General features: G+C 37.0%; 1 protein-coding gene across 3 annotated transcripts; it reads right to left on the bottom strand.

Moving 5' to 3' along the window:
* Window positions 1-26,759, bottom strand: rbms2b (RNA binding motif, single stranded interacting protein 2b). Of its 3 annotated transcripts, none has more exons than XM_039651720.2 (14): window positions 26,448-26,759; window positions 17,689-17,855; window positions 13,159-13,217; window positions 12,400-12,491; window positions 4,052-4,209; window positions 3,894-3,973; window positions 3,707-3,807; window positions 3,559-3,605; window positions 3,340-3,433; window positions 2,763-2,813; window positions 2,571-2,681; window positions 1,332-1,412; window positions 1,165-1,237; window positions 1-929 (listed from the first exon to the last, which is right to left on the bottom strand). In XM_039651720.2, exons 1-14 carry the CDS (start codon window positions 26,598-26,600, stop codon window positions 919-921), a joined length of 1,278 nt encoding a protein of 425 aa, XP_039507654.1. In that variant the 5' UTR covers window positions 26,601-26,759; the 3' UTR covers window positions 1-918. The 3 variants fall into 3 exon arrangements, with proteins under 3 accessions (XP_039507654.1, XP_039507651.1, XP_039507650.2); XM_039651717.2 differs by having other exon boundaries at window positions 3,707-3,816; window positions 26,448-26,758; XM_039651716.2 differs by having other exon boundaries at window positions 1,150-1,237; window positions 3,707-3,816; window positions 26,448-26,757.

Genomic DNA, 26,759 nt, shown 5'->3' with positions numbered 1-26,759 from the left:
AAAGAACAGACATAACCAATATGTATGAAGAGGCAAGACAGAACCATTGACATGAAAACAAAGCCATAAAAAGTTTATCATCCAAATAGCTTCTCTTTGAAATTTTCTTTAAAAAATGTTTCTTCAAATACAAAAATAAATCTCAACATTTAAACAGAGCATAACCTAACTTACAAGATAAAGCAGCATTTTGGAAGGAAAAAAAGGACTTTTTTTTGTGAGGGGATATGAGGTCTTGGTTTCAGAATTCAGTCTATAGTCTTACTTGCTTGAAACAGAGAGTGCATTTACGACACTCTTCGATACAGCACATTTTTCTGTAAATCTATTCAAACAACTTAGCTGCTGGTTTCAGCAGGTTCCTCTGGAATTTTCTTAAATCGATATTCAAGAAAAATGCAGCAAGATCTTTGCAAAAACTGTTTTTTTTTTATACATATATGTACAAAATCCCCCCTTTTTGCAGCAGAAAGTTCAAAAGCAGTCAACAAAATCTTGGAATAATTTTACAAAAACATAAAAACAAATTAACATGACACATGGTGCTGGAACATCGTAGTTGTTTCATTCTGGCTTTGCAGAATGTTTTAGAAAATAAAGTCGCAGAAAAATATTTCTCAAAGTGTGTTGGAGTGTGTGTGTGTGTGTGTGTCTTTGTGTTAAAAAAAGCTTACTTTGCTTTTATGACATCTTGTGGTCATAGCTTTCTCCACCCAAGTCTTTCACTTACTAAAATAGGTAAAGCTTCATTATCGGTTGGCCTTCTCCAAGGAAAAAAAAAAAACAACAAAAATAGTCGCAAGAAAAATGTCTGCTTTCATCAGTTGGAAAGAGACAAGGTTCTCAGTTCCTTTTCACAATATCCATTTCTTTTCATGTCAAGAGAGGTGGTTCCGTATCCAAAGTCCTCCATCATTCCTATGAATGTACTAAAAGGAGAAAAAGAAAGATCATACAGTCAGAATAGAAGCTTATAAAAAGACAAAACATCTACTTAATACTCATCCATCTAGTTTGAGAATTGATTTTAGAATTTTGTTTGAAAACACCAATATTATTAACAAATAATCTAGTGGCTAAACATTGTTTTCACTCTCTTTTCATTACAGACCACAGCATTTCCAAAGCAACAGGAAGTAGGCAGCCCACCTCCTCTTCACTTGCCATGCTGGTAGGAGTATGTTGTGTGGTCTGTGGGTGTCTCTATGGCAACTTGCTGCTGTTGGACGCTATTTTCCTGCAGTGGCATAAGGTCAACATTACTGACAATCCGTCGCAGTGATTCAAGCTTTCAAACACATAGAATAATTTAGCATGCAGGTGTTTCGTACCTCAGCTGTAATGCTTGAAGGAGGCACTTGGGCATATTGTGGTATGTAGGTCCCTTGCATAGCTGTGTTTGCAGGCATATACTGAGAACAGAAGGACACAAATGTGTGATAACCACTGACAGCGCACAAAAGAGGAATATTTTAGGTAGATGAAAAACTGGTTCATATTGTTTTGCATAATTCCTGTGATTCTTTATTCTTAGGGTTTATTAGATTTGCATGGTCATGGCAGGAGTTAAAATACTTAATTGTAACACTTTAAATACAATGGGTCTTAGAGTAGTGTAAGTGTTTACGAAAGTAGTGTGTAAACGAAAACATTTTTTGTTAACTGAAATAAAAACGAATTGAATGAGTAGTTCACTTTTAAAAAAACTTTTGCTGATAATTTACTCACCCCCATGTCATCCAAGATGTCCACGTCTTTCTTTCTTCAGTCGAAAAGAAATTAAGGTTTTTGATGAAAACATTCCAGGATTTTCTCCATATAACGGACTTCATCGGGAACCAAATGATTCAAGGTCCAAATGAGAGTTTCAGTGCAGCTTCAAAGGGCTTTAAATGACACCAGACAATGAATAAGGGTCTTATCTAGGACCCTTCGAGTCATGACTCAAAAAAAGATCAGGAGAGTCACAAACGCTTATCACAGAACAGAGCAAGGCGAGCATTTGTGCTTATAATTTTTTTTTTTTTTTTTTTTAAATGAGCGATCGTTTCGCTTGATAAGACCCTTATTCATCATCTGGTGTCGTTTAAAGCCATTTGAAGCTGCACTGAAACTCTCATTTGGACCTTGAACCGTTTGGTTCCCATTGAAGTCCATTATATGGAGAAAATCCTGGAATGTTTTCATCAAAAACTTTTATTCTTAAATTCTTTTCGACTGAAGAAAGAATGACGTGGACATAAAAAAAATCGGACAAACGTCATAAAATACATCATATGAACAATGTTTTGAGGTGTGGTAACTGTAGTATAAGCAGAATAATTGACTCCGGGCTGTTGAATTATAAAAAAAAACAATGCACACTACTCCATTTAGCACCGTGGCCGTATTACCACCTCCGGTATTTTTCTACTAATTCGTCATCGGTTATACCTTGCAAAGGTATACAACTTACCTTACAAACCTTAATTAAATTTAAAGACAGATTACAAATAAAAAGATTAAACTAAATTAAAAAGCTTTTCTTTTTTTTTTTTTTTACATTTGTAATATGTCTGTGGGGGACGTACCGTGCCTGTGCTGCCCAGGGTTAGATGGCTGAGCTGCTGTGTGAGAGGGCCTAATATGGCAGTTGGCTGGATGGTCATGGTGTGGTCCACTGAAGGCGTGAGGACGGTGCCCTGTGCACAGGAGAGAAAAGAAGTTAGACAGGTACAGCAAGGTGCTTTATGAAATGGATCAGCAGTTTAACTGCAACTTACTGTGGGCTGCATGAGGTAAGACTGGTGATGTATCCAGGAGGGATTGTGTACCTGCAATTAAAAGAATATACTTTAGATTTGGCTCCTTATTCAATATAATTCAGTTGCATAAACATAGCCATTATGTTAAGACGTTAGTATGATCAACTAGCAGTTAGTTAGGGGTAATCAGTCTTACTGTTCGGTATCAAATTAGACCAATGTACATTTTTATGTAACTAACTTTAAAAAGTAATGAACAGTCTTGAAGAAAAAAATTGGATGTCTAACTTGTAAGACTAGTCTAGCAGTTTATGCAACTCGCCCTAGATCTATAATGATTTATAACTAATAAGCTAAGGTGGATTTTACGATTTTCAGTAAATAACAACTTAAATGTCTTAAATCAATCATTTTTCATATCGTCAAATTGGTTGTTTTTTTTTTACTTTACAGCTGTTTTGCACTTTGGTTGGAATGACATAAATGTAAGAAAATTATGATTTTGAGTTTTTGGGTGAACTATTCCTTTCAACAATACTACAAATATACATATTAAGCAAATCAGTAATATAGCTCCTTCAAAAAGAAACAGTACCTGGTAGGTGGATAGAGGTGAGTGCATGTAGGGAGAGATAGAAGTCTGAGCAATAATTCTGTTAGGAGCGATGCTGTAGGAAGGGGAATAAAACCTGCAGGGGGCGACAAACACACATTTTTTTTCTTTTTCTAAAGAAAAAGATTTCGCGTTTACCATGCTGTGTCATTCTGAAAGCACAAAGAACAACATTTCTTGAGTATTGGTTTCAGAACCCACCCATTTTGTAAAGCAGGAGTAGGATCATATGTTAGCGTCATCCCGCCCTGTATGTGTGAGAGAACAAGAGAGAGACAGTCGATTTAAGACTTGGACTACAGAATGATTTACATCAACATGAAAAAGCTGGGAAAATCATCTCTCTCACAGTCTCGCCCTCTCTTGGCCACTGCCGCCCATTTAGATGATATTTCCCCTGATTCTGACGTTTCTTCTGTCCCCCGTCCGCAAATTTACACAGCAAGGGTTCTATAGGCACTTAGTCAAAACATTAGTCATTATTTATCTGTCGTAACCATACAATCCTCAATATGAAAACTGCCGTAACGCAGTACCTGCTACTCCAGGTGGAGTCTTGATGTATTTGCCATTAAAATGTTGAATGATGGCCTCACATTTTTCAGTCGATTCCATCCTAACGGAGTAATTGCAAATGTATTATTAATGGAATATTAATGATGATTATGTCGGGTTATATGCGTGAGAGGCGTACCTGGCGAAACCCACTCCTCGGCTGGTGCCGTTTGCATCTCGTAAGATGCGTGTGGAGATGACCTGGCTGAAGGGCTTGAGCATGCTCTCTAACTCTTGCTCATCCATAGACAGAGGCAGATTGGAAATGTACAGGTTGGTGGGGTCCTGTTCCTGTTGCTGTAGAGGTAATGAAGAAGAGAGAAACAAATGTGGGCATGACTAGGTTAAAGGAATATTCTGGGTTGTTTTCATCTTAAAGAATATGTTTGTCTGAAAAATTAAATTCTGTCCGTATTTCTGTGAAATAATGTTTCACTCAAAAATGAATATTCTGTCATTTAAGACTTTCGATCATCTCCGGAACACAAATCAAGATTTTTTTTAATGAAATCTATAGGAGCTTTCTGTCCCTCAATTGAAAGATTATGGAGCTATATGATGCTTCAAAAAGTTCATAAAGAGATGAGCTAAACTAGTTTGAGCATGTTTGAGCTTCCGCAAGAACCAGTGAGGTTTGTTTCTTGCGTGTCAAAGCAAGTACAGTTGAGCTTCTGTTTATGTTCGGTGATCAAAGTCCATAAATGAATAAAAGCCGAAATTCAATCTGTTCATCTTTTAAAGAGATTGTGTCTCTTTAGAAAATTTGGACTGAACCACTCAATTCATATGGATTAGTTTTACAATCTCTTTAAGAAATTTTCGAAGCGTCAAAGTGGTAATTGCGTGGACTGTCAATGGAGGGATAGAAATCTCAGATTTCATCAAAATTATCTTAATTTGTGTTTCGGAAATGAACGAAAATCTTACGAGTTCGTAACGACACAAGGTTGAATAAATGATGACAGAATTTTTTTTTTTTGGGTGAACCCTTTAACCCTTTAAATTTCAGCCTAATTTTCACACAGCGCATATTACTTACGATAAATACACTTGGAATATAGTGCATTGGTCATCTGGACCATTTTTAAGGAGCCAATCACACCGGGTGGTGAAAGGTAAAAACAAAACAAAAACAAGCTCTGTAGCCCTCAATTGTGTCATGGGGTCTATACGACCCCAATCGACTTTTACTTCATAAAAAAAAAAAAGGTTCCCTTCATCTCAGTGGAATAAGATTTTGTGACTTTTCATAGATTATCTATCTATACACACAGAAAAACTAGGCTTGATTTGGTTGTTCTGAAGATATGTAAAAAAAAATTTACATTCTGGTCTTCAGAATCAATATGACCCCACATTGAAATGAATGGGAAATGTGAAAAAAACTAAATATATTTTCTTCCATGTGTCAAAAAAAAAAAAAAAAAAATCTGGCATAAATCTTACAATTTTTACACAGAAATGAAGGCATAGTACTAGAGCATAAATTCAATGTATCATAAAAAAAATAATATTTCAAATGCAAGCTAATGGTGTAGTTGAGGAATTGTGTGGTATATGGATACAAAAGTACTTTATATCTCCAAAAACACAGCATTAATGAATAGATGAGAAGTAAACAAATAAAATGATATATTATTTGTATGATTAAAAATGTATATTTTTGTACAATTACTCAATCAATTGTTGGGGTCGTATAGACCCCGAAGCCCACAAGTGTAAACAGAAAACGAAGACCATTTGAAGGTTAATTACTAGTTGAATAATTAACTTGAGCATCATATTTTAGAATGCAGTGTTATGTGCGAGCCCCTCTCCGTCTAGCTCATGTTTACGATGGAAAATGGAAAAGCAGTGCGGAGAATTGTAAAAACGTTCTTTGTGTGAAGTGAACAGCCCCTTATGGTGCTTTTTTCTTTTTGATCCACTTTTTCTAGGTGGAGACTGACTGATGTGTTACTGACATAATTCCTGTAGGTGGATGTACGCAAAGTGCCCTGCTTTGTTCCTGAAGGACTGATCAGCCTTACAGGCTCAGTAAGGTTAGGATTAAGGGCAATTGAGGTTAGGACCTCATCAGCCTTTCAGACACAAAGCAGAGCACCATCAAACACTGGGCCTTTTTTAGGATAGTTACGTCACATCCTTTCCCTGTCCCTTCCCAGTATGCTCACATTGATAACTAACTGGATTAACTTTCCAGAGTCAGATCTATTGTTATTGTTTATTGTAACAACAATATACAGACATTAAGTTGACCTGAATATTCCAATAATGACACATTCCACCTTTAAAATGTAGTGGAAATCAAAGGAAGGAAGGTAGGAAAGACTGTGAAAGAGTTCAGAAGTTTACAGAGTCTTACCTCATAACGTCTTCACAGTCTTTCCTATCTTTCATTTGATTTCTGTTGACTCGGCAGCCTTGTGCATAGATGCGTGTGTGTGTGTGTGTGATTGGAGAGATAAGACTGATTCAGCTCCTACCGAATCCTGCACATGCACTTTGGATGTTCTTTACCAAAAAGTAGAACAAATTCATAGAAATTAAAGCTGCAAGCAGCATTTATCGGTGTTCAAGCAGTTCAGATCTTTAAGGCATTTAAGCACAAAAGCATCAAAACACATTAAGTTTTATGTAGCAAGCATGATTTATCATGATATACTACATTTCAGTGTGATATTACATAATTAACCATGTTCCAATATGATTTATCATAATTTACCATGCTAATTAAAATATGATTTACTACAGTTTAGTTCACACACTCATTTTCAACTTCAGGATCATAGTCATTTTTTACTAAATGTGGTTGTAAATGTTAAAAGATTGAATTGATAAAGTTATACTATGAATTATAGTTGAGTATTCTGAAAAAAAAAAAAAAAATTAAACAGCAGCGGGCAGTAAAACACCACTCATTGGCCACCTATAATCCGATCCTCACGAAACTTTGCGGATAAACTTTGGTTGCTGTAGCGCCACCTATGGGCCAATCGGGCTCATACTCTGATAGCTTCTCCACAATTTGAGGCCCTACCATCTGGATGAGTTTCAAGTCTCTAGGCCTTACAGTTTGGCCTGCACGATGCGTTTTAGTTCAGCACTTAATAATGTGCTTAATAAACACCTAATAATGAGAGACCTTTTTGACGATTATAGCGCCACCTATGATCCGATCCTCACTAAACTTTGCATGCTTCCTAACCATGTTAGGACACATATGCTCTTAGATTTTTTTGAAGTTGTGACTTTGTGGGGGGGATTTACTGGCTTTTGACTGAATTTTGCCACAGACCACTATATCTACATGACCCTGTTACAGCCAACCAAATGCAAAATTTCGATTTTTTTTTTGATAATTATTTATCTAGAGCAGGGGTCCCCAACTGGCGGACCGGGGTCCAGGTCCGGACCCCAATACCTTTTTATCCGGACCTCTAAACATTTTTATTAAAAAGTTTTAGAAAAAAAATAAAATTAATTTTTACCGAAAGTAATTTTTGAACAGGCGTGCGCGCAGGCAGCCATGTCTGTGTCAGGTCCTTTGCAAGAGCCGGGGTCTGGAGAGATCACAAACTTTGGCTTGTACACACATTACTATGATATTCATGAATTGATTATTATGGCTTTGTCAAAAATGAGAAAAGTGGACTTTGAAAACCGCATCTTTCGAGATGAGTGGACTGAAGTGTACGCGTTCATTTTTACAGCTCTACGAGGCCCATGTGTCTTATTTGTTGGGAGTCTGTTGCTGTTGTTATAAGTGGAAACATCAAGCAGCATTTCGAGACAAGACACACAACTTTCAATGAAAATTATCTGCCAATAAAAATTATGCTTCCTGTTGCTGTTATTGATGTTGAAAGGTTTGACATTTGAATATTTGCACTAAAATGAAATAATACTTGAATGAATTTCAACAAAATCAGTTGAATACATTTAAAGGTAAAGATTTTGTCAATTTGTTGACATGGTTACAATTTAATAAAATGAAAGAACTTATTTTGCCAGGTGTTTTTGCATGTCCGGACCCTCGTTTTCTGGGCTCATTGGGTTAGTGGACCTCTTGCCAATTTAGTTGGGGACCCCTGATCTAGAGAGTCCAGAGAATAGGCCTAGACTGGTTTGGTCCCGATTGGGCAAAAAACCAGGGACTAGTTTGCAAAAGTGGGTTTTGGACAAAAACCGAAATAACAATTTTTTTTTTGCTCCAAATGGAAATCCGAGATATACATCTTGTCCGTCTTGAGCCAGGGATTACAGTGGTGTAGAAACATTGAAGTCAAAAGTTCTAGGAGTTATGAGCAATTTAGTACTTTTGGTTGTTGTAGCGCCACCTATGGGCCAATCAGGCTCATACTCTGATTTGAGGCCCTTCAATTTGAGGCCCTAGCATTTGACAAAGTTTCAGAGCTCCAGCCCTTACGGTTTGGGCTGCACGATGCGTTTTAGGGGATTTTTTTTTCTTTCTAGCAAATAAAATAGGTTTTCAGCACTTCGTGCTTGAACACCTAAATATATATAAAATAGAAAGAGTGTATTTCACATCTTTGCATAATTATATGCAGGAGTTTTAGACATCAATATGTTTTTTGGGAAAAGGCGTCAAAATGACCGTTTTCAAGGCCAGTACAGAGCCAGCTCATTACCATATAAACACCTAATTAGCTTAATTTGAAGCTGCAGGCATGACAACAAATATGCATACAATACAAAGTGACACCTTTCTAACCTCAAATACACAAAACTGTTGCTTGCATGTCTTCTACAGATTACCCAGTTCCTGCATGAGGCGAGAAGAATAGGAGGCTTTAGGATCTCAAAACTCCTTAATCATATTATGCGTCTCAAATTAATTTTCTTCATTATCATTGAAGCATGATCTGTGTGTTGCTTGTCTCAACAAATCAGAAAGACAGCAAACCTCCGAATCACCCCGCTGCTGATTTGCATATTCAGTGCTTTGGTGTGCAGATGAGATTAAAATGTGAGCTGTAAATGTATTACCAGATCATCTCGCCACCATGAATAATGAATATCTAATTGCAGTGACCTGTGATGAAGGTGATTTTTGCACTGATCTAATCACACCGCGAGAAGGTGGCTTTTTCCACAGAGTGAATGGGAGGAGGAAAAGGTCAGGTCACTAAAAGACTCTAAAACGGCTGTAATTAAGACGGGTGCTTAGTGATGTTCTTGTGTGAAGAGGTCGCACTTTCACGCTAATCTACACATTAAATGGGTGAATCTCACAAATCTTTCTAGAATATGTTCAGTTCACATTTTCACCCCAAAACTGATTGCTTAAAGAAAATCAACCTTGGTTTTTTTGTTTGTTGCATTTTTCTATTGACATATTTTCCAGCACAATTAAGCACATCTCTTCCACATCTCTCATTACCACATTGCAGAAATGAAAAAGAAAACAATGTTTTTACTGTAATTCATAGATAAAGTAACATACACACGTTTGTTGTACTCATTTAAATTGGTGATTTACATAAGAAAAATATAGTAACTCTTTAGTTTCCAATTCTCCCTATTAACTAGTTGTTATTATAATGCATATTACTAGGATATTAGCTTATAAAGCACATGATAATGCCTTATTCTGCATGACCATATTCTACATCCCTTAATCCTACCTAAGACCTAAACTAAACTACTGTACTAACTATTAATAAGCAGTAGTTGAGAGTTTATCATGGAATGAGTCATAGTTAATATTAGTTAACAGTGAGATTTGGACCCTAATCTAAAGTGTGGCGAAAATACTACAACAAATACTCTATTGCAGTAATGGACCAAATTGGTCCCACTTTATATTAAGTGGATTTAAGTATTACTAGTGCAAAATGCCTGTGCAAAATAATGCCCGTGTGCTTTTAGCAATTGTTGGTTTGGTGTGTTTTAGTGCTCAAATGAATAAGCGCGACGATTCAGAACGTGGCTAGAGCGGCAAAATCCAATGTGTGCTTCTTTTAGCGATATATTTAGAGATATATTTTGCATTTCTAATCCAAACAATGTCAAACTCGGCACTGCACCTACTCGTGCCCGTAGCAAGACACTTGTCAAGTTTGAGATCCATCGGACTAACGGTTCGAGAGATATGCGATTAACAGACACACACACACACAGACAGACGTTCCTGTACTTACATCAAGTACACTTATTGTGTACATACATTATACTTATTTTGAAAAAACCTGCATGTAATTATTTTTTATTTACATTGTACTTGTACATTAAGTACATTGTACTTATTTTTCGATTTAAGTACATCTATCTGTAAAAAATATAGTTGGTTTAGTTAAAAAAATTTAAGTAACCTGGTTGCCTTCAAATTTTAAGTTCATTGAAATGGAAAAATTGAGTTAAAACAATGAAGGAGATTGATTTAATCATCAGAAACTCCAAATATTATGCTATCCGAACTACTTAAATTATTTAAGATGATTTGACAAAAGAAAAAATGTTGTGATTACAAATCATGAAAATATATATTTTTTACAATGTACTTCAATCCACTATAGAGTGGGACCGACAAATGAATGATAATTACCATTTAGGAAAAAAGTACGATCTGTACAAAAAGTAAAGAATCCAGTGATTCTGGATGTAAAAGTTTTAGAGAATGTTTTTTATCATTATTTTTTTGCATTACAGTATAATGACTTTTTTTTAAAAAAAATGTGATAATGATAGTCATTTTAATAATATAATAAAATCTATAAATATTAATTGTTATTAAAATAATATTACAATAAAAATAATTATACAGTGAGCTTTTGTCTTGTTAGAAAACGTCATAGAAAAGATCTTAGAATTATTTGATCACCACCAATTATTGTCATTCAAATATTTCCCCAAATATCTTACAGTAATAAATATTATTAAAATAATCTTCTATTACTGTATATTCTCTATGGAAAATGTATTGTATATTGTTTTTTTTTCTTGTGATGATCTGTAAATGTTTTCGTGAGATTCATCACAAACCTCATTAAAAGGGTGTGAAATCTGTAGGAGTGTGTGTGTGTGCGTGGTTGGCCAGGGCAGGAGCAGGAGCAGTGCTGGCCTGCAGGGCCACACTCCTCTACGGAGCCCGTGCAGAACTACCAGCCAAGCTGCTCAGACAGTGACTCAGCCATGGGTGAAAGAGAGAACACACAAACTCTTTGTAGAGCTAGAGCAGAAACAGGACAAATACTCCTCAGGCACTTACTTTGAACTGCTCTCAATGGCGGACCTGCATGAGCCTAATGGGGACACCAGCTCCGTTTTCATGGCTCAACACCCACAGACAGCCCAAGTGTGGTAAAATAGTCAGCCGTCCGTCCTACACTAAAGTGATTGCCCGCCGCCATTTACTTTCAACATTAATAATTAGCTTTCCCTTGAATCAGATAGGCAATATTTTGTTACAGGTGATAACTTATCCAAGAAATGTTTTAAAACTACACAAAATGTGAGTGTGCCTGTCAGTAGGGCTTCATTCTTCATTATTGTTATGATTGATAAAGCTGTCTACCATTCGAAAGTTTGGGTTTTATTAATATTTGTATTCAGCAAGGATGCATTAAATTGATCAAAAGTGACAGTAAAACATTTATAAAAGATTACAAAAGAGTCCTATTTCATGCTGTTCTGAAATTTATGTTCATCAAAGAATTTTTTTTCTTCAAAATTGATAAGAAAAATGTCATGTTTTCTGAAGGATCATGTGACACTGAAGACAGGAGTAATGATGCTGAAAATTCAGCTTTCCCATCACAGGAATAAATTACATTTTAAAATTTAATTTCAAATTGCAATAATATATTTCAGTGTTTTACTATTTTTCTGATGTATAATGTTGTTTTACTGTATTTCTGCATGTTTAAACTGTATTTGTTTTACTTTTCAAAAACATAAAATCTTACCGATCAGCAGTTAATATTATTTTTTTGCATCTTATTGGTTATAATCAGACTATATGTTTGAGTAAATTCAGGCAAAACAAAACAAACGTTTTTTATCATTCCCTTTTTTTATGCCAGTTACTTATTTAAATGCTTCTGACCTGTCGTTGTATTCATGTGCTCAACAAACCAGTCTGTGATTGGTAACAGTGCTCAATGCTGCAAAAATATGTTGCAACAAGATCTCCTCCAAGTCCCTCCCTCAGTGTAAATCCATGAAATGTTTCACCCATTTTATCATCTACCAGCCAAAAATCTTAAGTTTGTTAAGAAAAGTAATAGCACATGTTTCCTCATCCATCCGCATGATTTGAAGCATCATTCATCTCCGTAGCACAAATATGCACCAGTTGAAAACTTTGGCTCAGCGGTTTGTTAAAATCCCAAACTCGAGTATGAGCAATAATAATACTGATGCTTGTGTTTGGAATTCGTTTGAAGACGTTTCAAAGTGCTTCACTATGTTTACGTTAAGTATGAGCCATTAAGGAGCAGGGTGTTCAGTGTCACTGACTCTTACCTTTGCCATCTGAGCCTGAACTCCACTGGCCTTTAGCGCTGTGACCGCTTTCTGTGCAGAGGCCGGGCTGTCGAAATCCACAAAGCCATAGCCTGAACACACACACACACACACACACACACACACACATAGAGGATCAGTGATCACTGCTTAAAGTTTAGTTAAGCCAATAGCGTTCCCTATCACTCCTCTACATCTTAGATCACACTGGTAATCTCTCTGTGAGAAAAGAGCCAGACCAAGTTAACCATACACACTTTCTCTCTCTCACACACACATACGAATGTACTAGCATTGGTCCACTTAACAGATGTAGTGTTATGCAATACCAATCTCATATCTGTTACATCAGTACACATTTGCTAGAGATAAAATAGATGATGAAGCATATTTTAAAAGCACTCACGAGTTAAAAGGAACAGTTCACCCGAAAATGAAAATTCAATTATTCATTCTCATGACTTTCAAAACCTGTATAAGATTCTTTCTTCTGTGAAACACCAGGATGTTTAGAATATCCAAGCTGCTCTTTTCCATGCAATGAAAGTGAATGGTGGCCACAGCTTTCAAGTAAGATTTTCTGTGAATGTCAGCTTAATTTTTAGCCTATTTCTCAGCCAAAACTATGGCATCTGAAGACTGTTTTTTGTACTTTTTTGAACTTGATGGCTTTCACAGTGAGCCACATTATGTGAGTTTTTTTTGTTAAAGATAGTTCTAACAATCCTTTTAAATGTTACATTATGCGACACATCTTACCTTTACACTTGTTGGTGGTCTTGTCAAGGATGGCCTTAGTAGACACTATTTTTCCATAGCTGTGCATTACAAAACAAGAACAAAAAGGAAAATTTGGTTAGGATGAACAGATACAGATTTTTAACAGCTTAAAAATAATAAATAAAACCAAACTCATAAGACTTGCTGATATGTGTGAGATATTTTATGAGGTCAAACACAGTTTTGAAAGGCCAGAGTAATCTATGCCAGAAACAACCAAGCAGCGGGGGCACAAAAACTCATAAACTGAGGGCACCAGCGCCGCTCCATTCACAATGTGCTGCTCAATGGGCCCCCATATTCAGAAATCATGTACCGGTGTGGTGGAGAAGCCCTGATCAAATGGTAATGCTCTTTGAATAATGGACTCCATACCATGTTCATGCAGCTTTGCATATCTGAGGCATTGCCGCAGCATGACACAGGTATAGAGCTGTAGGATAGCATATGCTTCCATGGATTATTGGAGGCATGCGGGTGTTTGAGGGACGGGAAGGGGGTAGGATATTCTCTCTCCAGGCATGTGCTTGCAGTGTAACCTGAGAGTTCTCCTTGTCTGCCCTGCAAAGCTCTGGCTTGGATCCACAACAATCAACTAACAATGCCCTCCGCCAGGCTCCTCATGGGTCCTACTGCCAGCACACAGCACCTCTCACACTGGTGTTCATGACTGAACTAAATCTAGATGAAAGCAGTATGAGAACACTGAAAAAATGACAAGCAGTTTCAGTTTTTTACTTCATCATTCAAAGTCCCCCTATGGATTTAAAAATCAAGCTTTTAAATGTTGTTCATATGTCTTTGTGGTGGTTTTAATATGCTTTAAGACAAACCATGAGCAAATTTGTCAACACCATTGCATAGTATTTTCTCCTTTAAAACTGCAATGATCCAAAGACGGTCTCAAAAAAGCTGTTTGAAATCGCTGGCGTTTGTTACTGAAGAACGTTTTTTTTGTTTCGTTTTTTTCATTTTGGGTTTGATATGTCAGTATTAATAAACCAGTTAAAAACATGGAACAAACACTGGTAAAATTTAATTTTAGCCACATACAAGTGACAAATGAAATACTGTTTACAAAACACGGTTTAGTTTGACTGGACGCCCTGCCACTGACGTCAAAAACAAAAAAATAAGGCAAGCTTTTTCTCCTCCATTTTAAAAGCTGAAAAGCCTGTTTATTTGGCTAAATATGCATGACTGTATGGTTAATCTGCGTTTTTAGGTGTTTCAGCTGAAAATCTAGCTGAAGTGCTGGAAAACCTATTGTAATTGCTACGATTTTTTTGGAAAAAAAGGCATCGTGCAGACCAAACCGTAAAGCCTAGAGACTTGAAACCTTGCCAGATGGTAGGGCCTCAAATTGGGGAGAACCTATCAGAGTATGAACCCGATTGGCCCATAGATGGCGCAACAGCAACCAAAAGTACTAAACTGCACATAACTCCAAGATGGTTTGACTTAGCCTCAAGGTTTTTGCACCATTGTGATCCTTGGCTCAAGGCGGACAAAATGTATATCTCCGCTTTGTTTTTTTTTTAATGTTCCACTATGTCGAATTTTGTCCAAAACCTGTGGTGCTATACATAAAACGTAATGTCTTTTGATGCTTTTGTGCTTTTTTTTGCATTTACTATTGATTTCCCCTGATTTCCATATGCTGGAGTGACAGTTAGAGATGATCCAACCAACAGTCATGGTAAAGCAAACACTATGTGATGACTAGCAGAGATTAGTGTAGCCTGACTCTAGTACCTAGTACTCATATTGACATAGTTGCAACATTGTTGAGGCACTAAAAATAAAGTCAAGAAAAGTTTGTTTGTTTTTTTACTTCTGTAATGCTCTGCTGACTCATCTAATCATTTACTCAAATAATTCATTCAAAACACTGATTCATTCCGAAGTGACTCTTTATGAGTGAGTCAACAAGTCATTCACTCAACTGATTTGGTCAAAAATCATTAAGAAGCAACATTTATTTAGCCTTTGTTCTATTTTGAACTAATTTCGTTTGTAGATGAAAATTACGGCATTTTTAGACAGACAGATATTGTGTTTAAAATGTAAGTGAAGCCATATCTCATGCAATCGTGTTGTTGGTCTGAGCCACTGATATTCAGAAAAACGGCACTCTTGCACTTTTGATATTGCTTATGTGAGATAAATACACATGGCTGTCCTTTTGCCATTCTTCTTGCTTGTGACATCCATAGCATTTGCTTTAGTGTTCTGAAACCATTCGGCTTGTGTTGTGCTCTTTCCTATTCTATAAAGGTAACAGGTACTTGACCAAACAACCCCCTCTGCCAACAGCTTCATCTTTGCTAAGAAACACCTGATATATTTGACTAACTCTTATCTCTCTCTCTCTCAGTCTCTTTCTCACACTCTCCCAAATCTCTGTTTCTCTCTTCCAGCTCCTCCCCACCCCCATCACTAACAACTTTTGGTCTCCTCTCCCTCCCAGCTGTTGCCCTTGTTTGTCTTTCCCTTTCCCCCTGGGCTCAGAGTTTCCTGTAGGGCTGTGCAGCCTCATCTCAGCCGTTTCTTAGAATCTCCAGCACTACTTCTCAAATCTGTGCACTTTCTTTCTAAACCAACTTAAATAGATGAGCCCTTTGTACTAAAATGGAATGTCTACTTCAATAAAGCTTAAGAAGTTGCGTCATATTTTTATTGCCCAACAGAAATCACATCAAATTGGGCATCAAAGATATTGAGTTGCTTACTTTTGCTCTGGCAATAGGAAACAAAAACAAAAAAGAGAAAAACTTTCCATAATAAACTAGTTATAGTATTATTTAATATTTTTGAATGACTTATTTTTAAATGTAAAGTTTTTATTTTAATTTTAGTCATTTTGCTATGTGCTTTTGTCATTTTTAGATGTTTTATATACTGTATTTCTGGTAAGCTTTATTTCACTTAAAGGAGCATTGCGTAAGTTCTGAAATATCTTACCGTTACTGACACCAGTGGCCGTTAGAGAAACTGCAGCCAGTCTCATGCTCGTTCTTGATAAGGCTTTTTTTTAACTTACGAGGAGTTTCCGTGGGTATCTGGATTGTGCTGGAGGCTGGTCGCTTCTTTCCATCCCCAGAGTCCATTTGAAACACTACTGCTAGCGATTGCCACTGCTTACTAATGGCTGCCGTACGGATGTAAGCCCAAGCATGACGTCACATTTTGTGAATTTTCACGCCAATTCGGACCCGACTCCTCCACACACAATTGAGCCTCCAGGCTGATCGAGGAAACCGTGGTGGACAGTGAAGGTGTCATTCTTTTTATTATATTATGGTAGGCTCAGAAATGTACAAAGGAAGACTCTATCTTAAAGATTTTTTACAGTAAAAACCTACACATAGCCCCTTTAAGTTTTAGCCATTTCAGTTTAAACTTATTTCAGTTAGTTTTCAAACCAACATTTCAAAGTTTTTTTTAACTTGAAGTGTTTGATCATTTTTATATTTATCAATATTTATTTTTTATTTTATTTGACCAAAAATATTTTTTTTCAATAGTTTTAGTTAACAATTATATTACACTGCATTGCAGTTTACCAACATATTTACAAATACATAATACAAATATCACAAAAAAGCCTATTTTTTTTATTGCTGTCTTAACTTAAGTAGAAACAAACCATTTTAAATGTACTTAGTCATAAAGAAAATCAAATCAACCCCCTAAAACACAAAATTAGTAGTAATGTAGTAATGACAGAAAGTATTTAGTATTTCTGTGTTATTAAATGGATAAAAAAACAACAATTTTTGTGCATACTTCGGAACATCAGGTGGTAGAAGCAAAAGCAATGATCTCTCTTCAAACTCTTCCTTGCTTTTATCAACCCTAAAAGGAAGTGAGGCGCAGGCAGGGAAACAGGCAAGGCGAGGGAACCGTCATGCCTAGCTGTTGGAAAGACTGCAGTCGGTCAACAAAAAAGAGCTTTGTTTGAAACCCAAACCTCTGTTGAGTTTGTGTCATTACATTCCACCAAAATGACCTCTGACGCGAAAGCAAGGATCTAATGTGAAAAAGTGAGATGAGATTTATTTCAAAAGATGAATTCCCAAACTACCAACAAGACACATGGAATGAAAACCAATCCCAAGATGAAAAACCAGCATCCTTTCAGGCGTTGCACCAAAATGTTATAAAAATAAATGTCAAAAACTTTTCATGACTAGAAATGTGTGATTTACACAGCATCTACTAAATCAAGATGATGCACAAGGCTATCCAAAAACACTTTTAAGTCATTCGCATTCATTTCAACATGATCTGCCAGCATTGCATTTCTAACCTTCTTGTGAAGGGTCAAACCAGGACGCTCAAACTCTCCCACACACCACTGTTTTTCAATGCATTTTCTGGACTTATTATACTCTGAGCTCCTCTTCAACTGCTTATTATGAACCTGACCTGACCTTACTTGCCTTCACCATACCTAATCCCGAATTAATTTTCAAGAAGAAACAAGGATCGCTAAAGGACACTCACGGTTGACAGAGTTTGACAAGGTCCTGGTCTGTGGTTCCTGGATGGAGACCACGGATGTACAGGTTGGTTTTACTCAGCTGGTCTCCAGCAATGCTGCTTCCATTACTGCTGGTGGTGGTGTTGGGACTGGGTGGTGCCATCTGCTGGGTGGAGGATGCATACGCCTGCTGTGAGATAAGATAAAATACAACGCTATTAGATTACAATTCCAAAGAGCTTTCCTTTAGTTTTCATATGAAAGTGTTATAATTTCCCCTGTGACTTTTAAGGAAGTAGTGAGTCATTTTCATATTCTTCTTCTAATCATTAGTGACTCAGTTTTGCCATGCAAAGCAAAACACTGCAATATCAAAATGGCGCTATAGATTAACAGGAATATTTCCCCACATAATTAACCTTTAAAGAATTAAAAGAAAAAGACCACACCTTTAAGAAAACGATATAATTTCAAACCCATATGCTTTTCATGCAACACAAAATGAAAGATTTAATGCTTTTCCATGCAACAAAAATCATTCATAGTAACAAAAATAGTCGATTTCACAAACTGATTCAAGTAGTTCATTAAAGTTAACTGGCTGCATCTGAAATCCCATACTTCCCTACTACAGTACAAGTAGGTGAATAACATTATGTGCCAAATGAAATTTGTCTGAATTCACAGTACTCCTAAAAGTGGGATAGGATTTGTGAATGTTAATGTTGTTGTCACATGATAATGACAGCATAGAAAATGTATACATCCAGATTACATTCATGCTATGACATTCACACTATATAGAACATACTTTTTTGGTACTGTAGGTGTAAAGTAATTATTTATTCAAAATAAATTCTCTAGAGAGTATGCGATTTCAGACGCAGCCCAAGTCTCATAAGATCAGTTCATTCACGAATCCAAGTCAGTGATTTGGTTCTCAAGTTAAAGCTATCGTAAGGCTCCAGCAGACTAGAGGTGCGTTCCATTCGACAGGGTCCCTACGCAGTGTTCACTGCTCCCTACTCCCTGAACACGGTATATCAGTTGAAGTGGACTTCACTGACTTCCTGTGAAGTGATGTATTGATGTCCCCTTATTCCCTATGCCGTTTGCAGTGCCCTTCGAACTGAACAAGTTCGTTTCGTTCAAATTGGAATCTCACTTAAGATGGCGAAATACCCTGTGAAGTCCACTTCGCAGTCCACTTATGGTCGAATGGAACGCACCTTAGGAATATAATAAAAGAATGGTGTACGGTTTTGTAACGACAAAACCACAATGAGGATGAGTAAATAAAGACAGAATGATCCTTTTTAGGTGAACTATTCCTTTAAAAATGTTATTTTGTTCACAAAAACAAGCAGAATCCGAAAAAAAGAACATGCCTCGGATTGTTGTCGTCCAAAGCCTGGGGCTTTCCCTCTCCTGAGAGGTTCTGTTAGTTTTCTAATTAACTCCTCATCAGTCAGAGGGGCAGGCAAAGATGAAGTATTTCATTAGTCAAGCCTGTGAAATTAAATCTCAGACAGGGAACAATGGGCCAGTTTAATACATGCCTCAAGTTCACTGGTTTGGCTGAGATTGTTGGCAAAAAGGGGAGAGGGGCACATTCAGAAGTGCCCGCACAAACACTATGTCATATATAGGCCTCTTGTCTTTAGCTCTCCTCTTGAGCCGGTTGAACTTAGTTCTAGAAGCCTGTCTAATTGAGATCTGAGCTTGTTAGCGTTGAGCGCTAATCCCTCTCATGTGCTGTGTGCAGTCAGAAAGCACTGTCTCATTAGGACCGCTCTACTCGGCTAACTCTGCCTCTGCCTGGGAAAAACCACTGCCCCCCACTAAGCCCATCTGCCCTGCAACGCTGTTCAAGGTTGAGCAGTGCCGCACACCTAACAACACTCGTCTTCCCCACACAAACACTACACTACATGCTAAAAATAACAGACTCCCTTCATGACATATATCCAGCTAGACGTGTTGTTCAAATCAAGCCATATTACTTGTTCCATTTTCTTACCTAAAAAAATCGGGTTATTTTAAGATACACGTTTATATGTGCATTTTCTTTTTATTAGATCATTTCTATATAACAACCCTTCCCCTAAAAGGAAACTTTATTCGTTTTTTATCCTCCTTAACATTTTTAGATGTAAAAATCACACACACAAACAGACGCTGAAGATTTAGAGTTGCCATTATTTATATTAGAAAATTGTCATTTAAAATACCCCATTAAATTGTACTTTCGTTGACAATTAACAACGTTACAAAAATACGTGTATCACGGGTCATTTTATGCTTGCATTCCGAGAAGGAAAAGTAAGCTGTGCATTTTAAAAGGGCTTGTTTAACTCTATTTGCATGCCTTGTATACCTCTCATGACTTCTCATTACCCATATGGACTCTACACAAACAGCTCCCATTCAACTACATGGTAAACCTACAGCTTTAATTCTTGTTCATGCAAAGCATGTGATATATTAGGTGAAGACATTCCTCCGAGTCCACAACCGTGCTGACAGTGATTCATGCATCAAGACCATCCTCACATGCTCCATCTGCTGCGACTGCTCCGTTTGCTTCAGATTGTACCTGAATGCAGAACAAATCCTTGTCAACAACTAATCAATACAGCAAACCTGCCCTTGAATATCTCAGTTGGACTATAATGAAACCCAAGAGTTTTCCCTTATTTGCACTTGAAGACAGCACTGCAGTGGAAGCGCGTCTTCATTTCCATAGATATGCGCAGTGTGGTAATGAGAGCGTGGCGGGGTTTGCACCTCTCTTGATTACTCCATTGCAGTGCCACTAGGGCAGACTCTTGGGAAGGCTTGCAGAAATAGAGGTCACAGGAGGGAGTGAGCAGCTCGGAAGGGTTAGCATTAGCAGGGGATCTGGCTCTAAAGCGCTGGTACCAGGTGTGACTGTGAATGGAAATAAATGGTCTGTCTACCACTCCAACCTGCATAGGTTACAGTATTATGATGATGTAGTTTTGGTTTGGTGGGGAATATGGACATTTAATGACCTACCAACACACATTGCAGCATAACGCTGTCTGCAGTAGCAAATTATTTCATTTTATATGTGGTTATTGTATTGCAGTCTAATGATTGTACTTTGGTTTAATATTTTTGGGATTAATAAAACAAAATAAAAGGTACATTTACATTTTTTGGTTTTCAATTTCTAAAAATACATAATATTATCATAAAAACAGTAGTGGCAAAAGTGATGTCCGGCCTAGGAAAATTGACATTATCACTCTTTATTCCATTGATTAAAAATGTGTTAAAAATGTTGTAAGCATATTGCTATTGTGCTTGAAGACACTTGTTTTATTTGTGATAATGCTGTGAAACATGACAAATTTTGTCCAGGCTGTCAAACAAAGAAATTATAAATACATGTAATAGCAAGAGAGGATGCAAAACAAAACCTGTAGCTGTTCAGGTTCTTCCCTCACATTTAAAATATCTAAAAATATAATATAATTTCCCATATTTTGATGGTTTAATCAAACCTGTCGGATCATTGAAAACACATACCCAAACCATTCTCTTTACGGACATTACTTTTAGACACTACTATTGGTGTAATGCGATATGTCATTTTTTTTATTTTTAGTGTATAGTAAGTAAAATTACTCTGTAGTTTGGGAAATTACATTAGAGTCTGGATTATGATTGAATAGAAATATTCAAAAGTGTGTTGGCCTAATGATACAGTACATAATGTTTCAAAAATAAACTAAAGATAAAAGTAACTAAAAATACTTAGATTACTGATCTATTTGCATAAGAATATTGATACGGTATTGTAAGGTTAAATAAAAATACATTTTTGTCCCTCAATCCCATTTCCCAGAGATATGAATAGAGACATGGTTTCTAAATCACATATATTGTGATTCGTGTCAAATATACAATTTTCCACCTAAATATGCTTTGAAAATCCCTCAGTTCTCCACCCTTTTCAAGCTACACTCACAAATCAGGATTACATCTTGTATTACAATTTTCTCGCCCTCTCTGTCTGCATATCTTTTGTTTTGGATAAAAAAATGTCAGAATATCACATTTGGTAAGAAAGAAATAGCAAATAACTTAAACCACAACTAGTAACCCTGGATCCCTGCAATGTTTGAGATGGGAATTCCAAGAATTCTAGGTCATTTATCTGAGCAATCAGCATCCCTGCCAAGACTACGGGAAGGAGGGGAATGACTCTCCGTCTAGGCTGCTTGGTTTTCAAAACTGTGTCTTTCAGCAGCGAACCATCCCGAGAAGCAGAATTTCTAAGTGCGTGCGTGCAAGTGAACACACATTTCTGTGTCGGTACCAAGAGAAACAGTCCCCGGGAATCGACATGTATTACTGAACGATTCAAATATTTTTGTAGAATCACACCAACATTTTCACAATTTAAAACTTTACAAAGGTTCAAATTCAAAGTTTCCAATTTAGTGTTTATTATTAGTACTTTAAATTGTAAAGTGTTGAAATGTTGTCATAAATCATTACTATTGGTCACCTTTTACATCTGTTTTTGGGTTTTGCTCATATTTAACCAATAAAAAGTATTAAAAGGGCTTGTGACTAAAACTTTCAATTCCATTGGACCCTCAAACTGTCTATAAACCTCTATCGTGAATGCAGTGCTGCATGAATTTTGGAACGTCTCTGCTTGTTTTGCAAGGGTAAATGAAGAACTAGTTTTTTAAACAAGTGCAGCATTTTCTCTAGTCAAGAAACAATGTGTATATATAAATGCTAATATCTATGTGTTTGAGAAGAAGCGGAGTGTCTAAATCTAGCATTTCTCATCAATTCAAACTGTCTTAAATAGCCTGTAGCACTTTATCTTTAATAACATGAGACTTTGGCCAAATGGTGCCAGATAACCACAGTAAAACAACCCATAAGTTGATAAAAACATAATGCGATGCAACTACCCCGAATACGGACGTTCTAATGATGGACAAAACATGTATGTCCGACATTTACTGGTCAAAAACCTAAATTTGGTAAAATTATAATATAATGAGTGTCTGACCACATATAAAGCCACGATATCTATTTTGACAACACAGTTTCATCATTATTTAAAAAAAATCCAGTGATTTGTTTTCCATTTCCTGAAAAATTGTGTTTTTGGAGATCCACCCAACAGCAAAGAATCTCTTTTTGCCGCCACAGTCTGATCTCATTGTTCCTCACTATGTTCAATAAAAGTCGCTTAACTGAACATTCAAAAATGAGTGGTTCGCCTAAAAGCCTTTGCCATTACCTGAAAGGTCACAGAATATTCGGAAGACTCTAATGAGCTTCATATATTCATATTGTGCAAAATGATTTTTTGCAACATTTCGCCATCCCACAGAGTGTCATTTTCCAGCGGATTTTCTTCCACCAGAGCTGACAGGGATTCTGTGAGTCAGTGCAGCAGTGCTTAGCAGACCTGCAGGGCTTAGGAAGCCTATCTAAGTTTGGGGCACTTAAGGAGGAAATTAGAGACCAGTGGCTGCACACTCACACTATCCAAAAACTCTGGAAATATGAATGTCCTTGATAACTCAAAGGCAATTAGACTGTGGAAATAATGATTTTCTGCAGAGCTTATTCACATCAAGCACATTGAACACGAGTGAAGTTTGTTTTATTAAATTATGTATCTTGTATTAAAGTAGGCGATGTTGCATTTACAAAATTCTAAATTTCTAAATAAAAAAAATTCTAAAAACCCTAATTGAATTCACCAAAAATCACTCTACATCCAAAAATAAAAAGAAATACAAATTGCATAAACTGTGAATATTATTAATAGTATTGTAAGTTTTTTTTTACATTTTAAACAGAAGAAGTGTGGAAAGGTGCTTGTTCTGTGTACTTTCCTGAAGGCGCTAGCAACGCTAAGATCTTGGTTTAAATTTCCAGCAAACTGAACATGCATGAACATATAAAATTTTACAGTTCAGATAAAAGAGTCTACCAAATGCATAAATGTAAATATAAATACCCTTAGAGATAAATTACATACCAAAATTAATTTTAAAAAAACAACAACTTTTATTTCAGGTATATGCAGAAGCCTTATTTAACGATTTCAAATTGACCCGCAAACATCACAATCTTAATAGATCATTTGTATGCCCCTTCCACAACAAAGTGAGGGTCGACACTTTGCAGGCATGTCCAGGAAAGTCACAAAATTTCAAGACAAGCATTAAAGCTTAACCAGTATTTCAGACAAATCGGAAAATCTAAATTTGACCCACATGCGAATGACCAGAGTGCATTTGATTAGCTTTTTCGTTCCGTTCGTTGTATGAACAGACCTCTCAATGACAACACTGCAGTATCACTGCAGAGATCCTGTTTGGTAGTTTTACCCACACATGACAGTCATTCTCCCTCTGCATTTTTACATAGCTACAGCAAAAATCAATATAGAGGGCTCCCTCAGCTTCACTGCAACACATTCCAAGTGGGACCTCACGGGTCTGAAATTGTTGTCCAAACTGAACTTGTCATCCTCCTTTTTGGCTCACACTGGCAGCAACAACAGCCTTTCGAACTCAACTGATAGGGCTGCCTCAAGGCTTTTGGCCAATAGCCCCTACTCAAACCCCATCCAGTCCATTCCAGCAGGTGAAGAGGCAATCTGATTCTAACATCACCAGGTTATTTTTCCATTGCAAGCAGATGCCCTGAATTAAATTCTGCCAAAAACTGCTATCATCCCTGGAGTGATACATAGCATAATATCTATATATTCAATGCCAACATAGAGCCTTTCAGTGATGTCTCTTTATGGCCAAGGGACATGGAGCTCACCTGCCCAACACAGCTTCTTTCTTTCTACACTTCCTCCCCCAGCACGCTGTAACCACGACCTGCTGTGCGAGTTATTGAGTAGAGATGCACCATGGGATCGGACACCTGCCTGCTCAGCGGCTGAGCTGATGGCAGTCAGTCAGTTCATGGTTTTCTAGAGCAACACTTATAAGTGTTTATTTTGAAAAAATTAGTCCACGGTTAGCTCTAATAACAAAATGACAATGGGGTCAAAGTCTTTGGTTAAATATGTCGTGAATATCCATTGCATGGTCTTCTCTTATTTCTTCATAAACGGGAAGGTAATATAAAATCAGTGAGCCGGGTCGAACAACTACTTGCATCTATGCGTTCCTGGATTCTGTCGTGAACATGGGCGTGAAGCTGAAATAACATTTAGAGAGCCAAGCTGGATCAGATCACTGGGTGTATGCTTATGACACTGTTAATGAGTAGATATAGACCATCATACTCAATATCACCTTCAAAAGAACTGCTTCCCATTCATCTACTCTCCTTGGTAAAAGGTTATCAGGCAATAATTCATAAAATCATCAACACGTTAATAGTATTTCTTTCCTTTGTGCTGTCCTTTTATACATCTATGATAATGACCTTGTTATTAAAGATTGCAGAAGATAAAGATGGAGTCCTTTAAATATAGCTGCAAGCAAGCACACTTAAATTACTCATTATGTTTAAAGTCATAGACAACTAAATGCATGTATGAACTGAATTGCAGAGAATCATCGGTGTGTGTCAAGTGGAGTTTGACTGGTTTAACCAAAATTTCTTACATTTTTTGTATTAGTTAATTTATCAGGTCTTCAGAATCACTCTACTGATAAGTGTTACAGTTTGGTGGGTCTCAGAATAGTATACACTAGTAGTAACAGAATGGCATTGCATCACTGTGGGTTCAGCAGAAAACAACAACAGTGTTCAAAGGTAAAGTAGCTTACTTTTATGTACAGTATAGCATTCAACAATGAGCAAAAAAGGTGTTTTACTAAACTAGATAAAAAAACTTAAAGACAATAGTATTTAAAAATATTATTAATAATATATTCATAATGTATGTTGTTGTTTTTTATTGATTAGAATAATTATTTGTGTCTAAAATAATTTTTTTATCAAAAATCGTTTCTGAATATGAGGACACTTAATCATAAAAACAATCAATAGGCCTACCATATCGGTCATAAATTGTTTTGATAATTTTTTCTAATAACTCACTGCACCACGCAACATAACCATCTTAGCCCACCTTATGTTGTACATGCGTTCATTTTGACAAAACTGCGTCATTAATATGTTAAAAAAAAGCTTTTCCACTCCCCTTTACTCTAACCTTGTCACTCTCTCCGAAAACAAATAGCCGATAATTCAAAGGCATCCTTATGACTCGGATCCATTGACTTTCTGTCTCTGCAAAGTCAATCCGAAGCCTGTTTCCCGTCATAGTAGTGGGATTTATAGGGGTGGGGCGAATGACTCAACGTAAAACTTAAGTTAAACTAATTTTCTCTCCCCCCTTCAAACCATTTTCCTCGAGAATCTCAAATAATTGTCCTCTATACTGATTTATTGCAACGAATCCACAATCATCGTGTCCCGACTCCCTATAAATAAGTAGCTATCCGAGAACATTTCGGACCGCAAGTTCAGTCTGTGACTTCTCGGCCAGCCAATAGAGTAGATCAATCTACATTAAGATGCCCGCTTTCAATACACCCTCACTTTATTATCTTACTCAACAGCGGTATATTATTCGGCACGAACGCGCGATGATACGCTTCAATATTTTCACGGTTCCACTTTCAAGGACACTGCAGCTCACACTCATGCAATTACACACACAACAGAGAGATAAGCGACATAAATGAGCGTTTTCCACCGGCCTGAACGTCTGACGCCAACGCATTGGAATTGGATTTACCTTTTTACTGGTTCTGCTGGTATAGCCGTTATATGGGTTGATTCCTGTCCTTGGCGGCACAGAGAGCAGCATTTTTACAGCAGCAGCAGCAGCAGCGCTGTGTCCGGAGCGCCTAGTGCAGCCAAAACACTCCGCTGACGTCACCGGGGACATTCATCCTGCTGGAGTCTGTGGAAGAGATCGAGTCACACACACACACACACACACACACACACACACACACACACACACACACACACACACACACACACACACACACACACACACACACACACACACACACACACACTCTCTCTCTCTCTCTCTCTCTCT

This window comes from Pimephales promelas, chromosome 20 (assembly GCF_988280905.1).
Source record: "Pimephales promelas chromosome 20, fPimPro1.hap1.1, whole genome shotgun sequence".
In the NCBI taxonomy this organism is placed as follows: domain Eukaryota; kingdom Metazoa; phylum Chordata; class Actinopteri; order Cypriniformes; family Leuciscidae; genus Pimephales; species Pimephales promelas.
The sequence above is the reverse complement of the archived record's forward strand: the minus strand, read 5'-3'. Positions and strand labels throughout refer to the sequence as shown.